The sequence below is a fragment of the Pseudonaja textilis genome, chromosome 1, assembly GCF_049901715.1.
Source record: "Pseudonaja textilis isolate UNSWEBS1 chromosome 1, rPseTex1.2, whole genome shotgun sequence".
Taxonomy (NCBI): Eukaryota; Metazoa; Chordata; class Lepidosauria; order Squamata; family Elapidae; genus Pseudonaja; species Pseudonaja textilis.
The window spans coordinates 47001962-47018822 of NC_141990.1; the positions used below are offsets into that span (position 1 = coordinate 47001962).

At 36.9% G+C, this 16861-nt stretch overlaps 1 protein-coding gene and 1 long non-coding RNA gene across 2 annotated transcripts; one reads left to right on the forward strand and one right to left on the reverse strand.

Moving 5' to 3' along the window:
* The first annotated feature begins 1661 nt into the window (after window positions 1-1661).
* Window positions 1662-4763, forward strand: LOC148127603 (uncharacterized). Its single transcript, XR_015740969.1, has 3 exons — window positions 1662-2095; window positions 4272-4406; window positions 4601-4763. It is a non-coding gene; the product is annotated as an uncharacterized LOC148127603 (long non-coding RNA).
* A 6099-nt stretch (window positions 4764-10862) lies between these two features.
* Window positions 10863-13084, reverse strand: LOC148127604 (uncharacterized). The gene is made up of 2 exons (XM_087926692.1): window positions 13039-13084; window positions 10863-11680 (listed from the first exon to the last, which is right to left on the reverse strand). Exons 1-2 carry the CDS (start codon window positions 13082-13084, stop codon window positions 10863-10865), a joined length of 864 nt encoding a protein of 287 aa, XP_087782818.1.
* Between the last annotated feature and the right edge of the window lie 3777 nt (window positions 13085-16861).

Here is a 16861-nt window from a genome sequence, read left to right on the forward strand (position 1 = left end):
CCACTGATGGATAGATGGATGGATGGATGGATGGATGGATGGATGGATAGATGGATGGATGGGCAGGTGGACAGGCAGGCAGGCAGGCAGGCAGGTAGGAAGACAGACAGACAGACAGACGATAGGAATATTCAATAATTGTCTATAATGTTTGCAATTGCAAGAGTAATTTTATGAACCTTTATGAATTGCAAGCATATATCGATAAATATTTACTTATTTTCTACAATATGCCAAATATCATAATGAGAAAGACTCCATGAATAAAATAATCTACCATTCCTTCAAACTCACTAACTGACTAGAACTTCAATCAAAGGATGCTTAAGTCCCCAACTATTTCAATGACTTTCAAGTAAGCCTATTTTGTGGCAAATCTTTCTTAGGTCCATGAATTAAAAAATAAAATCAAATATATCATTTTTATCAAGGCAAATGCTGCCTCTAAAGCTTATTTCAGACAGCTATCAATATTCAGATTATATTGCATGTTGGAAAATTGAAAAATCTTATCTTCAAAACTGGAGAGATACTACTTGATTCAGGAGGAAATATAAAGACAGTGGTAGAATTTATGCATTGTATGCAGAGGCTTGTAGGTTTAGTCTCCATAATTTTATTATTTTATTTATTTAATAGATTTATAGGGCCACCCAACTCAAAGAATGTGACTGAATGTTGTACAACAAAAAAGAAATAATAAATAGAAAGAAAATAGCCACACTGCATCAAAAAAAACACCCACAATATATAAAATACAAATACCACTTGAACGTGATAAAGACGACAATTGGACTCAAACCCCCAAAATTTGGCAAAAATACCCAGATCCTAATGGCTTTTCTAAAGAAAACAGAGTTGGCACCTGTTATATATTTTTACATATCATGTCTAGATGGGAGAGTCAGTCATGTGCAATGGTTAAAGTACCATCTCTTCTTATAGTCTTCATGGCCAATTGGACTACAGTTTCTGTAATCCCTCACCTTTGGGTATATTGTCCATAACCTATAAATATTGATGTTGAGGGATCAATTATATTCATTGTTGTGGAACTTTCTGTCTCCCTACAAAAAATGAAAAGCAATTCTTTAAAAGCTGAATTTATAATATTTCTTGAAAATGGTTGCTCTTTGTAGTGTGGAGGGGATATATCCACTTATTTTTCCTCAGAAGCAAAGAAAAAGTTAGTTCTATACTTGACCACTACTCTTCGATGTCAGACTTTTATTAAAACTGTTTTCAGTTGGATGAAAACTATAGCCAGTCTTCTGAATAGCTTCAGTTTTAAAAGTAGATCAGCAAAGAACTTCGTCTTTGAATTTTTCACATCTCTAAGATTTGTCATTTACTGCTGATAATCCTTTTTTGCCTAGGAGGGTCAAAAGGTGAAAACAACTAAGGTACCTTTTGCTATGAATATTTTACAAGCTGCCTGTCCCCTTTTCACTGAGATCTTAGTGCTGACAGAGGACTTCTTCAGGATGAGTCCTTAGATGACTGATGAATACAAAACACCTTTTGAATAAAAGCCATTCAAGATTACTGGAAGACAAGACAGCCTACTTTAGTTTCTGTGTTTAATATCTGGCATATCAATGGAGATTTTTTTAAAAAAATCATGCAGATACTATACTGAGTGACAGGCTGTTGAAAATTGGGGCACCATATATATTGTTTCTCTGTGGATTGCAGAAATAATAGGTAAATTTGCAACTCACTGTAATGTCATGAGCAAATGGTGAACTTTGAAGAACTCAAGTACCCCAAAGTAATATGAAACAAGGAGTAAATTGAAGATAATATTTGGTTACAGCGCCGTTCTCAAATTGTCCTGAAACACATCCTCTGTTCTTTGAGGCTGGGTGGTTTTTAAAATGAAGACAATGGGAAGAAATTGGTGGCTGAAACAATATAGCCATTTTATTTTATGATTGCCAGTAATGTGAACTTCTTGGAAGACATCTTCTTTCAGCACTTTATTGCAACAGAGCACATTCAGTGGCAATAATTCAAAGCAGTCTCCCAGCCAAGCTACCTTAGGGAACTCTCTTCTACAGCTTGCAGGAAAGAATTGGAGATGCCCAGCACAGAGGTGAGAACTTTCCCAGGCATAGTTTTGAAAAGTGTCAGGAAAAAAAGACACCAGCAAAGGTGCAAGGGAGACATTTCACACAATTATAATCAATTTGTTATTTGATGTACTTTAGTGCCCAAATAGATTCTTACTAAATCTACATGTTCTGCTAACCCTACATCTTACAAAGTTACAGAACTTTAAATGTCCATTTCTTTTGATTTATTTTTTTAAAACCACATCTTGTTTCATAAGCGACCTAATATGTGACACTATTGTTGAAATATTATTTCTTATTTTTTAATCACATGAACAGTGCATATAATATCTGGAAGTCCAACTGATTGCATTACTTTATTTGTTTATTTAGATGTTTTTTCTTTTAAGATGCACATAAGCAAAAACACTAAATCCATTTCTATTATCAAACAATTCTATTATCAAACAATATCACAAAAATACTGCTCCTGTTCTTTTTATCTTATTGCAAATGCCCAGGCTAAAATCTTGTCTTCACTTGTCACCTGAAATTTGACAAAGTGGGGATCAGCTATACTTCCCCCAAGAGAGACAACTGCAAAACTGTCCTGTTCCAATATTTTATTGTTTTGTTTTATTACTATCAAAGGAAGGACAGCAACCACTCCACTAATGAGAACCAAGGTGCTGCTTAGAGTCACGGCGTGCCTTCAAAAGGACACATCACTCAGTTCTACATACTAAAATTATTACTGATACTAAACTTGTTACTGCATCCAGCTGACCATTGGAGGAATTGAATGTTAGAATACGAAAGCCCTAAGGCAATGATCCTCAACCTCTTGTTCAGGTTGAGGAACATTATCCTCAGATTTCCCTAGTCTAGCATTTTGTTCCCCCAGTGGTCAGCTAGATACTGAAGCCTATAGGCAGGACTTAAAAACAGAACAAGATATGTGGATCAGTCCCCAGTCCCAATCAGCAAGAAGTTGAGAACCGCTGCCCTAATGTGACAGAAAAATATACTGCCTCTTCTTCTTCCTGCCCCCTTCTTAATGAGCCTTTTAAAAGGCCCAATTATAAAAGGTTAGCCTTTTAAAAAAATCATACTGTGATAATTTTTGGTTAAGAAAATGTTCCTGTTCTTAGCACTAGCGCTAGCACTTAGACTTATGTACCACTTCACAGTGCTTTACAGCTCTTTCTAACTGGTTTATAGAATCAGCGTATTTCCCCCAACAATCTGGCTCCTCATTTTACCAATCTCAGAAGGAGAGAAGGCTGAGTCAACCTTGAGCTGGTCAGGTTCGAACTGCTAGCAGTCGGCAGAGTTAGCCTGCAATACTGCATTTCAACCAATGTGCCACCATGGCTCTTCCCTTTCAAAGAAATGTACCCTTTTCAACTGCTGCATCACTTTAGGAAAAGATGCACATGCTTCAAAGAGTTACAGACAGGTACATAAGCTCCAAAGGACCGTTCTAGAACTATGTCCAAAATACTACCTCATTCTAGTGTGCAGAGCACAGGTGCTAGATAAGTAAGATGAAGCTTACATTATGAAAAACTTGGTTCAAATAAGCTTTTATCCATACATTCTCATGGTAACATAACATATAAGCTATCCAGGGTATTGGAATGCCTAAATAAGCCCAATTCTGCAATGTTAGTATCACCTAACATTAATATGTTTGCATTAAAAAAGCCTTTTCCATTTGCAAAATCAAGGCTTTTCTTAAGGAGAACCATTTTTTATCCAAACAATATTTTTGTGTTGTTATCCTGATTGTTCTCTCTGAATTTTTGCAGCACAGATCTGGTAGTCTCATTTTAAAAGAAAAATATGAACATTGAATGTAAAGATATTTCACATTGCAGATGTTTCATCTTAATCATCTCAATTTGTATTCCTGTAAACAAAAGGACTCTGCTTAAATGCAAGTGAAGAAGGTTGCAAAAGTTTCATTCCTAAGACTAATGTCTTTGTTTTCATTCTTTTGTTATACATGTCCTTAGCACCCGGCATCTACACATGTAATTGTACAGACATAATTAGTCTGAACCTTAGATCTTATGAGTTGATATGCACCAGAGCGGCATTGTACTCTCCTGTAAGAGAAAATTAATAAATGCATGCCAAGGATTCAATCAAAACAATATATTATATTTTATTACAAAATAGAGAAGGATTGATTAACATGTGTCTTTCACACAGAACACAATTAAGTTTGGCCTGCAGCTATTCAGAGCAACGGAGAGCTATTGCTGAGCCGCCATTCCCAATTCCATGCCTTCTGCCAGAGAGAGCTGGGTCCCTTGCTGCAGTGATGGAAGACGATTCCTTCCACAGGTACTATCAGAAACAAAAGGAACTGGGTGGCATAAAGCATCTGATGAAATCCTGCCATAGAACAGTGGGGAAGAGGAGCTGCAAGGGGAAGAGGCGACAGCTGGCAAAAGCAAGAGTGCCAAGTGAAATTGGCACAACCACAGCTCCTACTACAGTCGACCAGACGACTCATTCCAACCCATGTATCTTTTCAGGAGATTGCAGTTCTGTGAACCACAACTTCATGACTGCTGGGGACCAAAGCATGAGCACCATCCATGGTTGAGAACTGAAAAAAAATCATAACTGTGTCTGTAGTTCAAGAAGACTGCAGTTAAAGAAGTGGGTTTGGAAATATTCTGTATTTTTTCAAATACATTGGAACTGTATATTATTTTCCTGCCCATTCCTAATGCTGTTTCCAACAGTTGAATTAAAAATATTTTCTCCCGACTTAAGATTTTTTTTAATCTACTAGTCAAATAACAAAATTTGCTAGATTTAATAACACAGACTAAACACTTGAGATGAAGATGTTAATTTGAAACATACTCATTTGCACAGGATTTTTTGTTTCTGGAGGGATGATTGTTGTTTCCATAGTACTACTTATTCAGGCCTTCTGGCCTCCTCCTGCCAACAAAGGAGGCAATGGATAAGCCAATTGTCCTCAACTTCTTTGTTGTGTCCTCTTGTCCTGCCCAATCTCCTCTTCATGTTTTGTAGGAGTGACTTTTGATGTGGGGGGCATTCTGCAATAATGTAACATCATAGAATATAGAGGTGGAAAGGATCATGACAAATCAATTTTATTTCATTCTTTAAAGTCACTAAATTAGTAGACCAGCGAAATGCTCTGGACATAGTATACTTAGATTTCAGTAAGGCATTTGACAAAATAGACTACAATCTATTTCTTGGCCAGCTACAAAAATGTGTAATAAACATCACCACCAGATGTATTTGTAGCTGGATGACAAGCCATACTCATTGAGTAGTCCTTAATGGAACTACATGTACATGGAGAGAAGTAAGCAGTGGGGTACCACAAGGCTCCGCCTTAGGCCCAGTACTCTTCAATACCTTTATAAATGACTTAGATGAGGGAATAAAAGGGGAACTCATCAAATCTGCAGATGATACTAAACTGGCAGGAATAGCTAACATCCCAGAAGACAAACTCAGGATCCAAAAAGATCTTGACAAACTTGAACTCTATCCAACAAAATGAATTTTAATGTGGAGAAAAACAAAGCTTTACATTTAGGAAGGAAAAATGAAAGTTATAAGTACAGATTAGGAAAGTCCTGGCTCAAAAACAGTAACTGTGAGAGGGACCTTGGATGATCACTTGAATATGAGCCAGCAATGTGCAGCAGCAGCCCAAAAAGCTGATATAATCCTGGGTTGTATAAACAGAGACATATAATCAAGTTTATATGAAGTGTTAGTGCCACTTTACAAAATTCTTGTAAGACCACACCTGGAATACTGCAGCCAATTTTCATTATCATACTACAAAAAAGATGTTGACACTTTGGAAAAAGTTCAGAGAAGAGCAATTAAGATGATCAAAGGCCTGGGGACTAAACCATATGAAGAACAGCTGCAAGTTTTGGGTCTGGCTAGTCTAAACAAAAGAAGAATTAGGGGTGACATGATAGGAATATTTCAGTATTTGAGGGGCTGCCACAAAGAAGAGGGGGTCAAATTATTCTCTAAAGCACCAGAGCGCAGGAGAAGAAATAATGGATAGAAACTAATCAAAGAGAGAACCTGGAATTAAGGAAAACCTGGAATTAACCTGGATCAGCCTGGAATTAAGGAAAAACTTCCTAATGGTGTGGACAATTAACCAGTGAAGTGGCTTGCCTCCAGGGATTGTGGGCACTCCAACACTGGAGTTTTTTGAGAGGAGTCTGGATAGTCACTTGTCTGAGATGGTATAAGTTCTGCTGCTTGAGCAGGGGGCTGGACTAGAAGACCTCCAAGGTCCCTTTCTATTCTATCCTATCCTATCCTATCTTATCCTATCCTATCCTATCCTATGTATTCTTATGAGTAGAATTTGCATAGTCATTTGCTGCCAGGATAGGTTAAAGAATACGTCTCCTCTCAGATCAAGGTATTCAAGCACGATCAAACTATTTGTGTACTTGAGGATTAAAAATACAATAATAAATCAATAGCAATCTTCTATCCTGTCATGACATCCCAAATTAACTTGCCTGAGGCAGACCTCTCTCTTTGTCTAATTGTAGAGCTAGCTTGATTTTAATTCTAAAATAAAATGCCTCTCATGGACCCCCCAGGTTAGCATATTAGATAAAGCAACACTGCATGACAATTTCATAACATATATGCTGGCATGGTTGCAATATTAAAATTTCTATCTGAATTTGAAAAGACTAATGTGTACTCAAAAGTAAGTTAATCTTGTGGGTTCCCAATATACTGTAGGATGGCGAAAAACATACTCTTTAAAAAAAAAATAAAAACAAGCTGTACCGAAGTTCAGGAAAGCAGTATAAAATTGCAGCTTCAATTTGCAATCATTTGAAAATTTTAATTCAGAGTAGATCTCATAGAATTGTGCTGTTATCTCCTCTATCCACTTACTTAGGGGTATGAGTAAATTCCACTCCTAAATCCCAAGAATCTGAGTTTATGGTTCATCAAACATATCATTGGAATGAAATAAAAACCTGAGATTCTCTTCATATGAGTACAAACACTGCTCAGGTTGGTACACAATGCTCAGTAGAACAGATGCTGCATCTTGAGCCAAAGAAAACTTTCAGACTGGCCTGCTGCGTCAAGTAAAGATAAAATGTGGCACAGATAAGTGAACATGCTGTGACCACAGACTGGTGCACTGTGCTAGTCCTATGCCTGAAGGATGGTCCCCTGGTCAGAGTTATGTGGAGGTTGCTTTCCATGAGTCATCCGGCATCTCCTTCCTCTCAGTAGCATTCAAGCTTTCAACTTGTATTTACACTTGAAAGGTTGCCCAGTGGGGGATTTACTTGACAAATTACCTTTCTGAAGTGACAAGAGAAGTTGAAAGAAACTCCCTTTTCCTATCCTGCCAAATTTGTTTTATTATAAAATCCTTCAAAAATGGAAAGACTGAGGAGTTGCTAGATTTTACTTTTCAACATTGCAGAATGGGAGTGGGGAGAAGTATACACCAATACACATGTAGGCATATAGACCAACACAACAGAAAATAGCTCAGTGTGTTAAATTCCCCAGGGCTATAAATTTGTTAATAAAAATGGTGAAAAGAAATAGATTATAAATAATTTGAAATAAGGACATTTTTCTCAACTCATCCAGGATTAATATTTATTGAGCTGTAAACAGATGAACTTATGGGCCACAAACATTTGCTGAGCACTTTCTACCCTTTTATAAAGAGAAAAAGAAGCAAATTTGTCATCACAGGATTGGCATTTCATGTCATTAGATTACAGCATTCATCAAATCATGCTCTTGTAACTTGGTTTTAATTGTGGGTTTTACTTCTGGCAGTTTTTTGAGGTTATAATTTGACTAAATGTCTACAAAGTATTTGCTAGTTTGTAAATGGACCCTAATGGATTATTTTGCTTGGATCTTTCATCTGATGAGCTGTTCACATTTACATGGTGTAGCAGACATCTTTGATCCTGTTCCTCATGAAAAAGAGTTAAACTATTTTAAGACAATGACCCTCAGCTCTTAGCTCTTGTATAGAGTTCAGAAGGATCTCATAGTCAATGGTATCAAATGCCACAGTCAGATCAAATGGACCAGGAGAATCAATTTATGCATTCCAAATCCTGATGAGAGTATCCACAAAAGAGATAAATGTCGTTTGTAGCTCATGGATGTCCATTGCTTTTTGTCTTGCCTACAAGTGCTTTGGAGAATAGTTGATCCTCTCTTCTTTATGGTAGCTGCTCGAATATTAGAAAATTGTTATCATATCACCCCAATCCTTCTTTTTATTAGATAAGACATACCCAATTCATGCAACTGTTCTTCATATGTTTCAGCCTCCAGTCCCCCTAATCATCTTTGTTCTCTTCTCTGTACTTTCTAGAGTCTCAACATCTTTTTTATATTGTGGCAATATTCCAAGTGTGCTTTTACCAAGCATTATTGAGTCGCATTATTCTACTCTTCCTGTGGAGATTTTTTTTTCTAGTGGGAATGACAATTACACAGAGTTTCAGATGCACACCAAGACCCAGATTTACACAAAAACACACACTTGAATTTTTACAACTGCATTGTAAAAACTTTTACAGCTTTGTAAAACAATCCTGACAGTTAGAACAATTAATCAGTGGAACAACTTGCCTGCAGAAGTTGTGAATGCTCCAACACTGCAAGTTTTTAAAAAGATGTTGGATAACAATTTATTTGTAGGGTTTCCTGCCTAAGCAAGGCTAGAAGACCCCCAAGATCCCTTCCAACTCTGTTATTCTACTCTACACTACTCTACTCTACTCTACTCTACTCTACTCTACCCTACCCTACTCTACTCTACTCTACTCTACTCTACTCTACTCTACTCTACTCTACTCTATTCTACTCCACTCCACTCCACTCCACTCTATTCTAGTCTATTTTATACTTTTCTTTTAAGCACATTTTGCATTGTAGTTGGCTTTACTATGACTTGCTGAATAGAATAGAATTCTTTATTGGCCAAATGTGGTTGGACAAACAAAGAATTTGTCTTGGTGCGAATGTTCTCAGTATACGTAAAAGAAAAGATACATTCGTCAAGAATCATCAGATGCAACACTTAATTATAGTCATAGGATACAATAAGCAATCAAATCATACTCGGAAATAAGCTATAGTGGTTGACTCACTTATAACTTTATACACACACACACACACACACACATCTATCTATCTATCTATCTATCTATCTATCTATCTATCTATCTATCTATCTATCTAACTATTCTAAAAATACGAGTTCCAGGTATACTTATAAAAAAAGAAACAGACATCCTGCAAGCTCTGGAACATAAAATTACATTTAATGAACTTACTAAGCTTTCGTCAGCCTCTACTGACATCGTCAGAATAGAGGGCCTATCATGCATGCAAGGGCTAAATTGATTAATGATATATAAAGGCAAAGATTGGTAGCTTAATACTCTGATGATGTCCAGAGAGGCTGACGAAAGCTTAGTAAGTACATTAAATGTAATTTTAAGTTCCGGACATCACAGGATGTCTGTTTCTTTTTTTACACACATGCACACACACACATGTGTATGTGTGTTTTATTGTTATTTTTAAAATCTTTTTAAAATCTTTTGATAGATAGATAGATAGATAGATAGATAGATAGATAGATAGATAGATAGATAGATAGATGATAGATAGATAGATAGATGTTGGATAACAATTTGTCTCAAGTGGTATAGGGTTTCCTGCTGAGCAGGAGTAGAAGACCTCCAAGGTCCCTTCCAACTTTGTTATTCTATTTTATTCTATTCCGTTCTGTTCTATCCTCTATACTTTGCTTTTAAGCACATTTTGCATTGTAGTTGGCTTTACTATGGCTTGTTGAATAAGCTATAGTGGTTGACTCAGCTATAACAATATCTATATTATAAATATTGGTTTACAAACAAGAATATTTGGATGTAGAGACCACACTAAACCAAAACACAAACAGCTCTGGGGTGAAACACATGTGTAAACTCAATAAAAGTATTTGAACATAGCACAGTTTATCAAGATGTATTTCTGGAACCTAATAACATAATAAAATAATGAACCTAATGGGAAGGAAGGACTCACTAGAGAAGAGCCTAATACTGGGAAAGATTGAGGGCAATAGAAGAAGGGGATGACACAGAATGCAGTGGCTGGATTGAGTCACTGAAGTAGTAGGCATAATCTTAAATGGACTCCAGAAGATGGTAGAAGACAGGAAGGCCTGGAGGAATGTTTTCCATGGGATTGTGATGGGTTGGACATGACTTTGCAACTAACAACAACAAAAGTTTCTGTAACTATTTATTTATTTATTTAGCATATGTCATATCATACATGGACTAGCAATATATATTAACATTTCTAGATGTGTAAAACAGAACAAAATATAAATGTTAAAAATATCTCTGTTCAAATACCAATATCTAGGCCATCTAACCATTGAAGCTCAACATCATTTATATGTAAAAATCAGATACTGAACCAGTATATGCCAGAAGTACTTCTACTAACTTTACTATAAAGTAACATTAACAAAATCTCGCAAGTCTGGAAGTACATCATTCTTCACTTGCATTTACAATCTAAGAAACTATTTATTTATTTATTTTATGTATTTATTTTGTCAAGCATGTTTTAGGTAACAGATATAATTAGGAACATGATTATGAGTACATGAAATGGTTACAAATAAAATGGGATATTGGACAGGGACAGTAGGCATGTTGGTGCTCTTATGCACACCCCTTACAGACCTCTTAGGAATGGGGTGTGGTCATCAGTAGACAATCTAACGTTAAAGTTTTGGGGGTTTGGGGAAGAGACCACAGAGTCAGGTAGAGTATTCCAGACATTGACCACTCTGTTGCTGAAGTCGTGTTTCCTGCAATCAAGTTTGGTGTGGTTTATCTTGAGTTTGTATCTATTGTGTGCTCTTGTATTGTTATGGTTGAAGCTGAAGTATTCATTGACAGGTAGGACATTGCAATGTATGATTTTATATACTGTACTGGAAGGTGGCATAGTTCTATGGTTTTCTAGGTCTAGAATTTCAAGTCTGGTGGTATAAAGTATTCTGTTGCGAGCAGAGGAGTGGAGGACTCTTTTCGTGAAATATCTCTGGACTCTCTCAATTGTATTAATGTCCGATATGCAGTGTGGGTTCCAGACAGATGAGCTGTATTCAAGAATTGGTCTGGCAGATGTTTTGTATGCTCTAGTTAGCATTACAATATTACCAGAGAAGAAGCTATGCAAGATTAAATTAACAACTCTTAATGCCTTTTTAGCAATGTTGTTACAGTGGGCTCTGGCACTTAGATCATTAGAGATGAGTACTCCAAGGTCCTTGACAGAGTGTGGGTCATCTACAAGGTTGTGTTCATCCATCTTGTATTTTGTGTTCTGATTTTTTTCCCAATGTATAAGACCAGAGCATTTGTTGGTTGAGATTTGAAGTCGCCACTTGTTTGACCATTCTGATACATAGTCAAGGTCTTTTTGAAGGGTAGCGATGGTGTGAAATAATTTTATATCATCAGCGAAGAAAACACAGTTGTTTTGATCTCAAACATTATTTATGTAAAGTATAAAGAGTGTTGGTCTTAAACACTACCTTGGGGGACTCTGCTGTTAACAGGTACAGGATTTGATGGGGCACTCCCTATTTTCTAGGCAGGATTCTTCTGAGACTTTTGCCGTGCTCTCATTGCTGTTTTGAGTAAACTACCTCATATCTGCTCTTTGTCTACTCTGAGGCTTTTTCTTCTGTTTCCCAAGGCTGTTCCATTCCCATACTGTTTTCTGAGGCTATTATAGGCCTGTATTAATCTTAGGAATCAGTTAAATAATTAAAACTGCAAATCCTGCACTGGAGTGAAAAAAAAAATCATATCATTGTATCAAAAGGGGAAAAATGTAACTTTTATTCTTAGTTGATGCATAGAAAGGTCCCATCCAAATAGCACCATTTCTCTCAATTCATGGTGGAGCACAACAAAGAAAGGCTAAATTAGTTCTTAAACTACAATAGAAAATTTCATAAGCACTATGCCTATCCAAAACTTATCTTTGGGGATTCTGTTTGATTCCAGTGAATTATGGTATCAGACTGAACATTCAAATCAAATTTGATGCCTTCAAATGAATATAAATGATTCAGATAGTTCTGCATGTGCACAGACTCTTCAAAAATGACTTTTCATTGTTCTCACTATTTGTGGCTTATCCTGTCTGGATAAGGTGATTGCTGCTCCTTCCAGTTAAAGAATAAGGGAATGCCAAATGCCTGTTCTCATTTTAGTTCCTGTAGTGAGTTTTTGTTTTTATTTTTAAAGGGACTAGTGAATATGAGAATGGTTTGACACTGTGGTGGCCTGTATCTGTGGGGAGTTGGAGATACCAGCAGGCAGGTGTTGGACAAAAGGGAATGTCTACCAGTGAGAAATTCTGTCCCAGCAGCTGTGTTTGCAACAATTCTTTCTGAATCACAGCAGACCTGGAAGTTAATCAGATCTAAAGCTCAAGAGGAGTGATTAGCATTCTTCCCTTTCTGCACTTCAGCCTTTTCTAACCTGGTATTTTCCAAATGTGCTTTGACTTAGACCTTTTACTACAAGCAAATAATTTTCCACTAGGAAAGCTGCCTTATGTGTCTACTGGGTTATCGAGTCTTGTGGAGTCACCATGAAAGAGGCCAAACTAAGAAATATATTGGGGAATCTGCTTAGGACATGTTAGTTTTGATCATCAAGTTCAGTGGTGGGATGCAGCCAGTTTAGACTGGTTCAGGCAAACCAGTGTTTCTGATGGTCAGTTGGCCCTGCCTACCCGCCCCTGCCCTATCCTGTCCTTTATCTCCTGCTTTATAGCTCATCTCAATCATGTGACATAGCTGATTCCCACCCCCTGCTGTTCTACTTACAATCGATGACTTGGAAGGTAAACAGTTGAGCTTTGAAATGCTCCATTTTCAGTGCTATGCACAAAAGATCATCTATAAGCATAACCAAGCTATCTCTGAAACCTGACTGAAATGGTTCTCATCAGTTGCAGACCAATCAACTTTCAACAACCCTTCTCAGAAAGGAAAGGTTGGAGATTAGTACATAGTTAATGAAGAACATTGGGTCCAATGATCTCCTCTTGAGGAAGAGCAATTTTCTTCCTCTTTCTGACACTAGGGCATGGATACAACTATGGGTTACCTCTCTGGCTGTTTTCTTGACTTAGGAGACACATAGATCTAATAAACAGGTCCCCAAGTTGATAGCCCAGAGATCCCTACCCACTTTCTCTGGAATCACTAACTCAAACTCCTCTCAGACTACATCAAGACTGTATTTGTTGGCCTACCCTGCCCAACCAGAGTTAAGATAGCTGTTGCAACTGGTGATCACAGTCCTGCCTTTTTTTTATGTGTATAGCACAAAGGGCTTCAATTGCACATCATGGCTGGCCATCTTGGCTATATGACATTTACCTCCCCCCACTCAAGCCCCTTTATTTTATGACATACTATATCAATTACATTGGTCAATTGCTTCACTGTGCCTAATAATGAAGTAACTTGGTTAACGAGAGCTATCTTGCTATCAAGAGCACAGCACAAAGTGTGTGGCATATTGACATGGGACCAATCTTTAACTACTGGCCTGATAAAAGGAAAAATCTGTTTCTCTCAGGAGTTAAATCTATCATAGGGTGGTAGCACCCACTGACAAACAACCAATGTGGGACAACTTTTAATGAAGACAAATAAAGGTTTACAAAATAACTGCACTTTTTGGAATTTCCTGGATAAATCCAGGAAATGACATGTGACAAATACCACAATGTACCTAACATTCAAGCCAACTGCAAAGTTGGGCAAAATGTCTGAATAATCTACATATTTTGGTTTGGATCTAATATAAGATTACATTGTATTGATAGTCTCACAATGTTTGCTGGTAAGAAGAAATTATAATTCATCTCCCTGGGTTGGAAATAAAAAGTCAAACCTCACCTACTACTTATGATCTCATTGTATGACTGGACTATCTAGTTAATTGACAGGATGTTTGTACTTACCGTCTTAAGCTAGAAAGAGGCAAATCCCTCCTACTAATAGCATCTCTTTTAGGCTGACAATATTCCAACTGTCCTCCTTGATCCGCTGCAGCCTTTTTGTATAAAAATGATATATTCACCAACATTTGTAACATAGCATCTCTTATTTATTCCTTTGCAAAGCCACCTACCATTAACATTAATTAAAGGAATCTTTATAGAAGTATAGGTCAGTCCAGGGGTGGGATTCAAATTTTTTAACAACTGGTTCTGTGGGCATGGCTTAGTTGGTGGGCGTGGCTTGGTGGTCATGTGACTGGGTGGACGTGGCTTGGTGGTCATGTTATTGTCTGGGTGTGGCCAACTCAATATTGCTCACATCGAAGCACGCATCTCCTCGCCTGGCCTCTCATGACTGTGGGGATGCTGCAACTGTTGTAAGTGTGGAAAATGGTCACTTTTTTCAGTGCCATTGTAACTTTGAATGGTCATTCCACACAAGCAAAGTACCAGCAAAGGAGGAGAAAAAAATTCCAGAGATGTTCCTGAGACAGGAAGTCTAGTCCTGCCAAGAATGTAATAAGGGTTAAGGGAGAGGCAGTTTCTGTAAGCAACACCAGAATGTTTCCTTCCTACCTTCCTTACAGGATTAGGCTAGTAATTTCTTCTAACAACTGGTTCTCTGAACTGCTTAGAATGTTAACAACTGGATCTAGCAAATAAGTGCGAAGTTGTAGAATCCCACCCCTGGGTCTGTCTAACCTATTCCATTGTCACTGTGGCAAGCTTTGTATATCATAATTTCCAACAATGTTTGGATTTTGTTTGTGTATTACACACACACACACACACACACACACACACACACACACACACACATCAAAGATAAATGTTATGGGGAAATATTGGGATGCATCAAAGATAAATGTTATGGGGAAAGCATTTGCAGATTTCATTACATCAAATACATGCAGCATTATCTTCGTTTGACAGATATATTTGCCTATATTAATATGTAGAGAGGGAAACATGCATTACTCTTAGCCCATTCTGTTATCTTTTCCATTTTTTTTGAGAGTTCAGCATTATATCTAAGAAACATTTTTCTTTTTTAAAAAAATCAATTTTATTAAGTTTCAAAAAGAGATAAAAACCAAAATAACAAAAAATGAAAACTTGGGGGAAGGAATAAAAAAAGGAAAGACACTTAAAAAGTGACTAGTAAAAGAAAAAAAGACCTTTGTCTTTCTTTAGTCAAGTAGCCTTCAGCATATTCTAAGTTAAAACAGAGATACAGAAATATTGTACAAAATATGCAAAGTAAGCAATGAAAATACCATTAGAAATATATAACAAAATAACCACTTCCTCTAAATTTAAAAATAAAACTGAAAGAACACAGTATACATATCTAAGGGTAAAAATAAAAATGCACAATATTTCTATAATTCTAACAGATCTAATCAAATCCCAAAATTAAAACTTCCTTTTTAAGAGCCGTGGTGGCACAGTAGTTAGCGTGCAGTATTGCAGGTTAATTCTGCTGACTGCCAGTAGTTCGATTCTCACAGGTTCAAGATTGACTCAGCCTTCTATCCTTCCAAGGTTGGTAAAATGAGGACGCAGATTGTTGGGGGCAATATGCTGAATCTGTAAACCCCTTGGAGAGGGCTATAAAGCACTATGAGGTGGTATATGCTATTATCTTTTTGTCTTTCTCAAGCAAGAAGTTCAGAAGTGGTCTCCAAGTAGAAATGAAGCTATGTAGCCTATCTCTAAGGATAATTTTTCACAAACAATTAACATTTAGGTAGAATTGAACATTCCAACAAAAAAAGCCCTTCATACTTTGATATAATTACAGTTCTTCAGTTCATAAGAAAATCCTGCCTATTTCATGAAAACAAAACAAAATAATGCTGCTTAATACAACTCTCATAGTTTAAGCAAATGGATAAATGCTCCTGACCAAAAAAGATGACTTTTACTGAACAATATCATTATATTAAGAGACTTCAGATTGAGAAGTAAATAACTGTTCATGTTTTGCACAATTTTGTATATTATAAAAATAGACCATGCACAGTAACTTATTACCTCTTACAACAACTTAGTAGTAATAGGGAGCTTCTTAAGTCTATTATTATGTCTTTCTTGACATACATTTGGGGGAACCTATCTTTCCTCCCCCCCTCCTCCCCCCCTCCTCCCCCCCCTCCCTTTCACATTGACTCCAGGCAACTGCTTGTACAAGTTTTCTTGGCAAAGTTTTGGACAAGTGGTTTGCCATTGAGTTCTTCTAAAGCTGAGTGACTGGCCCAAATCATCCAGCTGGCCTGGTACCCAAGGTAAAATTAGAGCTTACAATAATGGATGATACCTTAACCACTACATTAAACTGCTCTGCCCCTCTAGTACCTTTCCATTACTTCATGCTATTTTGTACATTTTATTAACAAGCTGCCTTGAGTCGCCATGGGTAAATAGATGGCAATCTAAATTTAATAAATAAATAAATAAATGAGGAATATAAAAACTATTTTAAATGCATACATTGGATCAACTGTAGGATCAAACTAAATATAGGATCATGCATGTGTACATATTTGTGCAATATTTTAATCAGGATTGTAGCATTTGCAATTAAACTAGCAATGTGACAGAGTGGGTTAAGCTTTAGGGCTAAAATGGCAAGA

Bases quoted from the DNA above. Each gene is read 5' to 3' on its own strand.
- LOC148127604 (XM_087926692.1), bottom strand. From the start codon at position 13,084: ATGGAGCATTTCAAAGCTCAACTGTTTACCTTCCAAGTCATCGATT. The intron at 11,681-13,038 runs GTAAGTAGAACA...ATAATGTTTGAG, and splicing joins TACCTTCCAAGTCATCGATT to ATCAAAACAACTGTGTTTTC.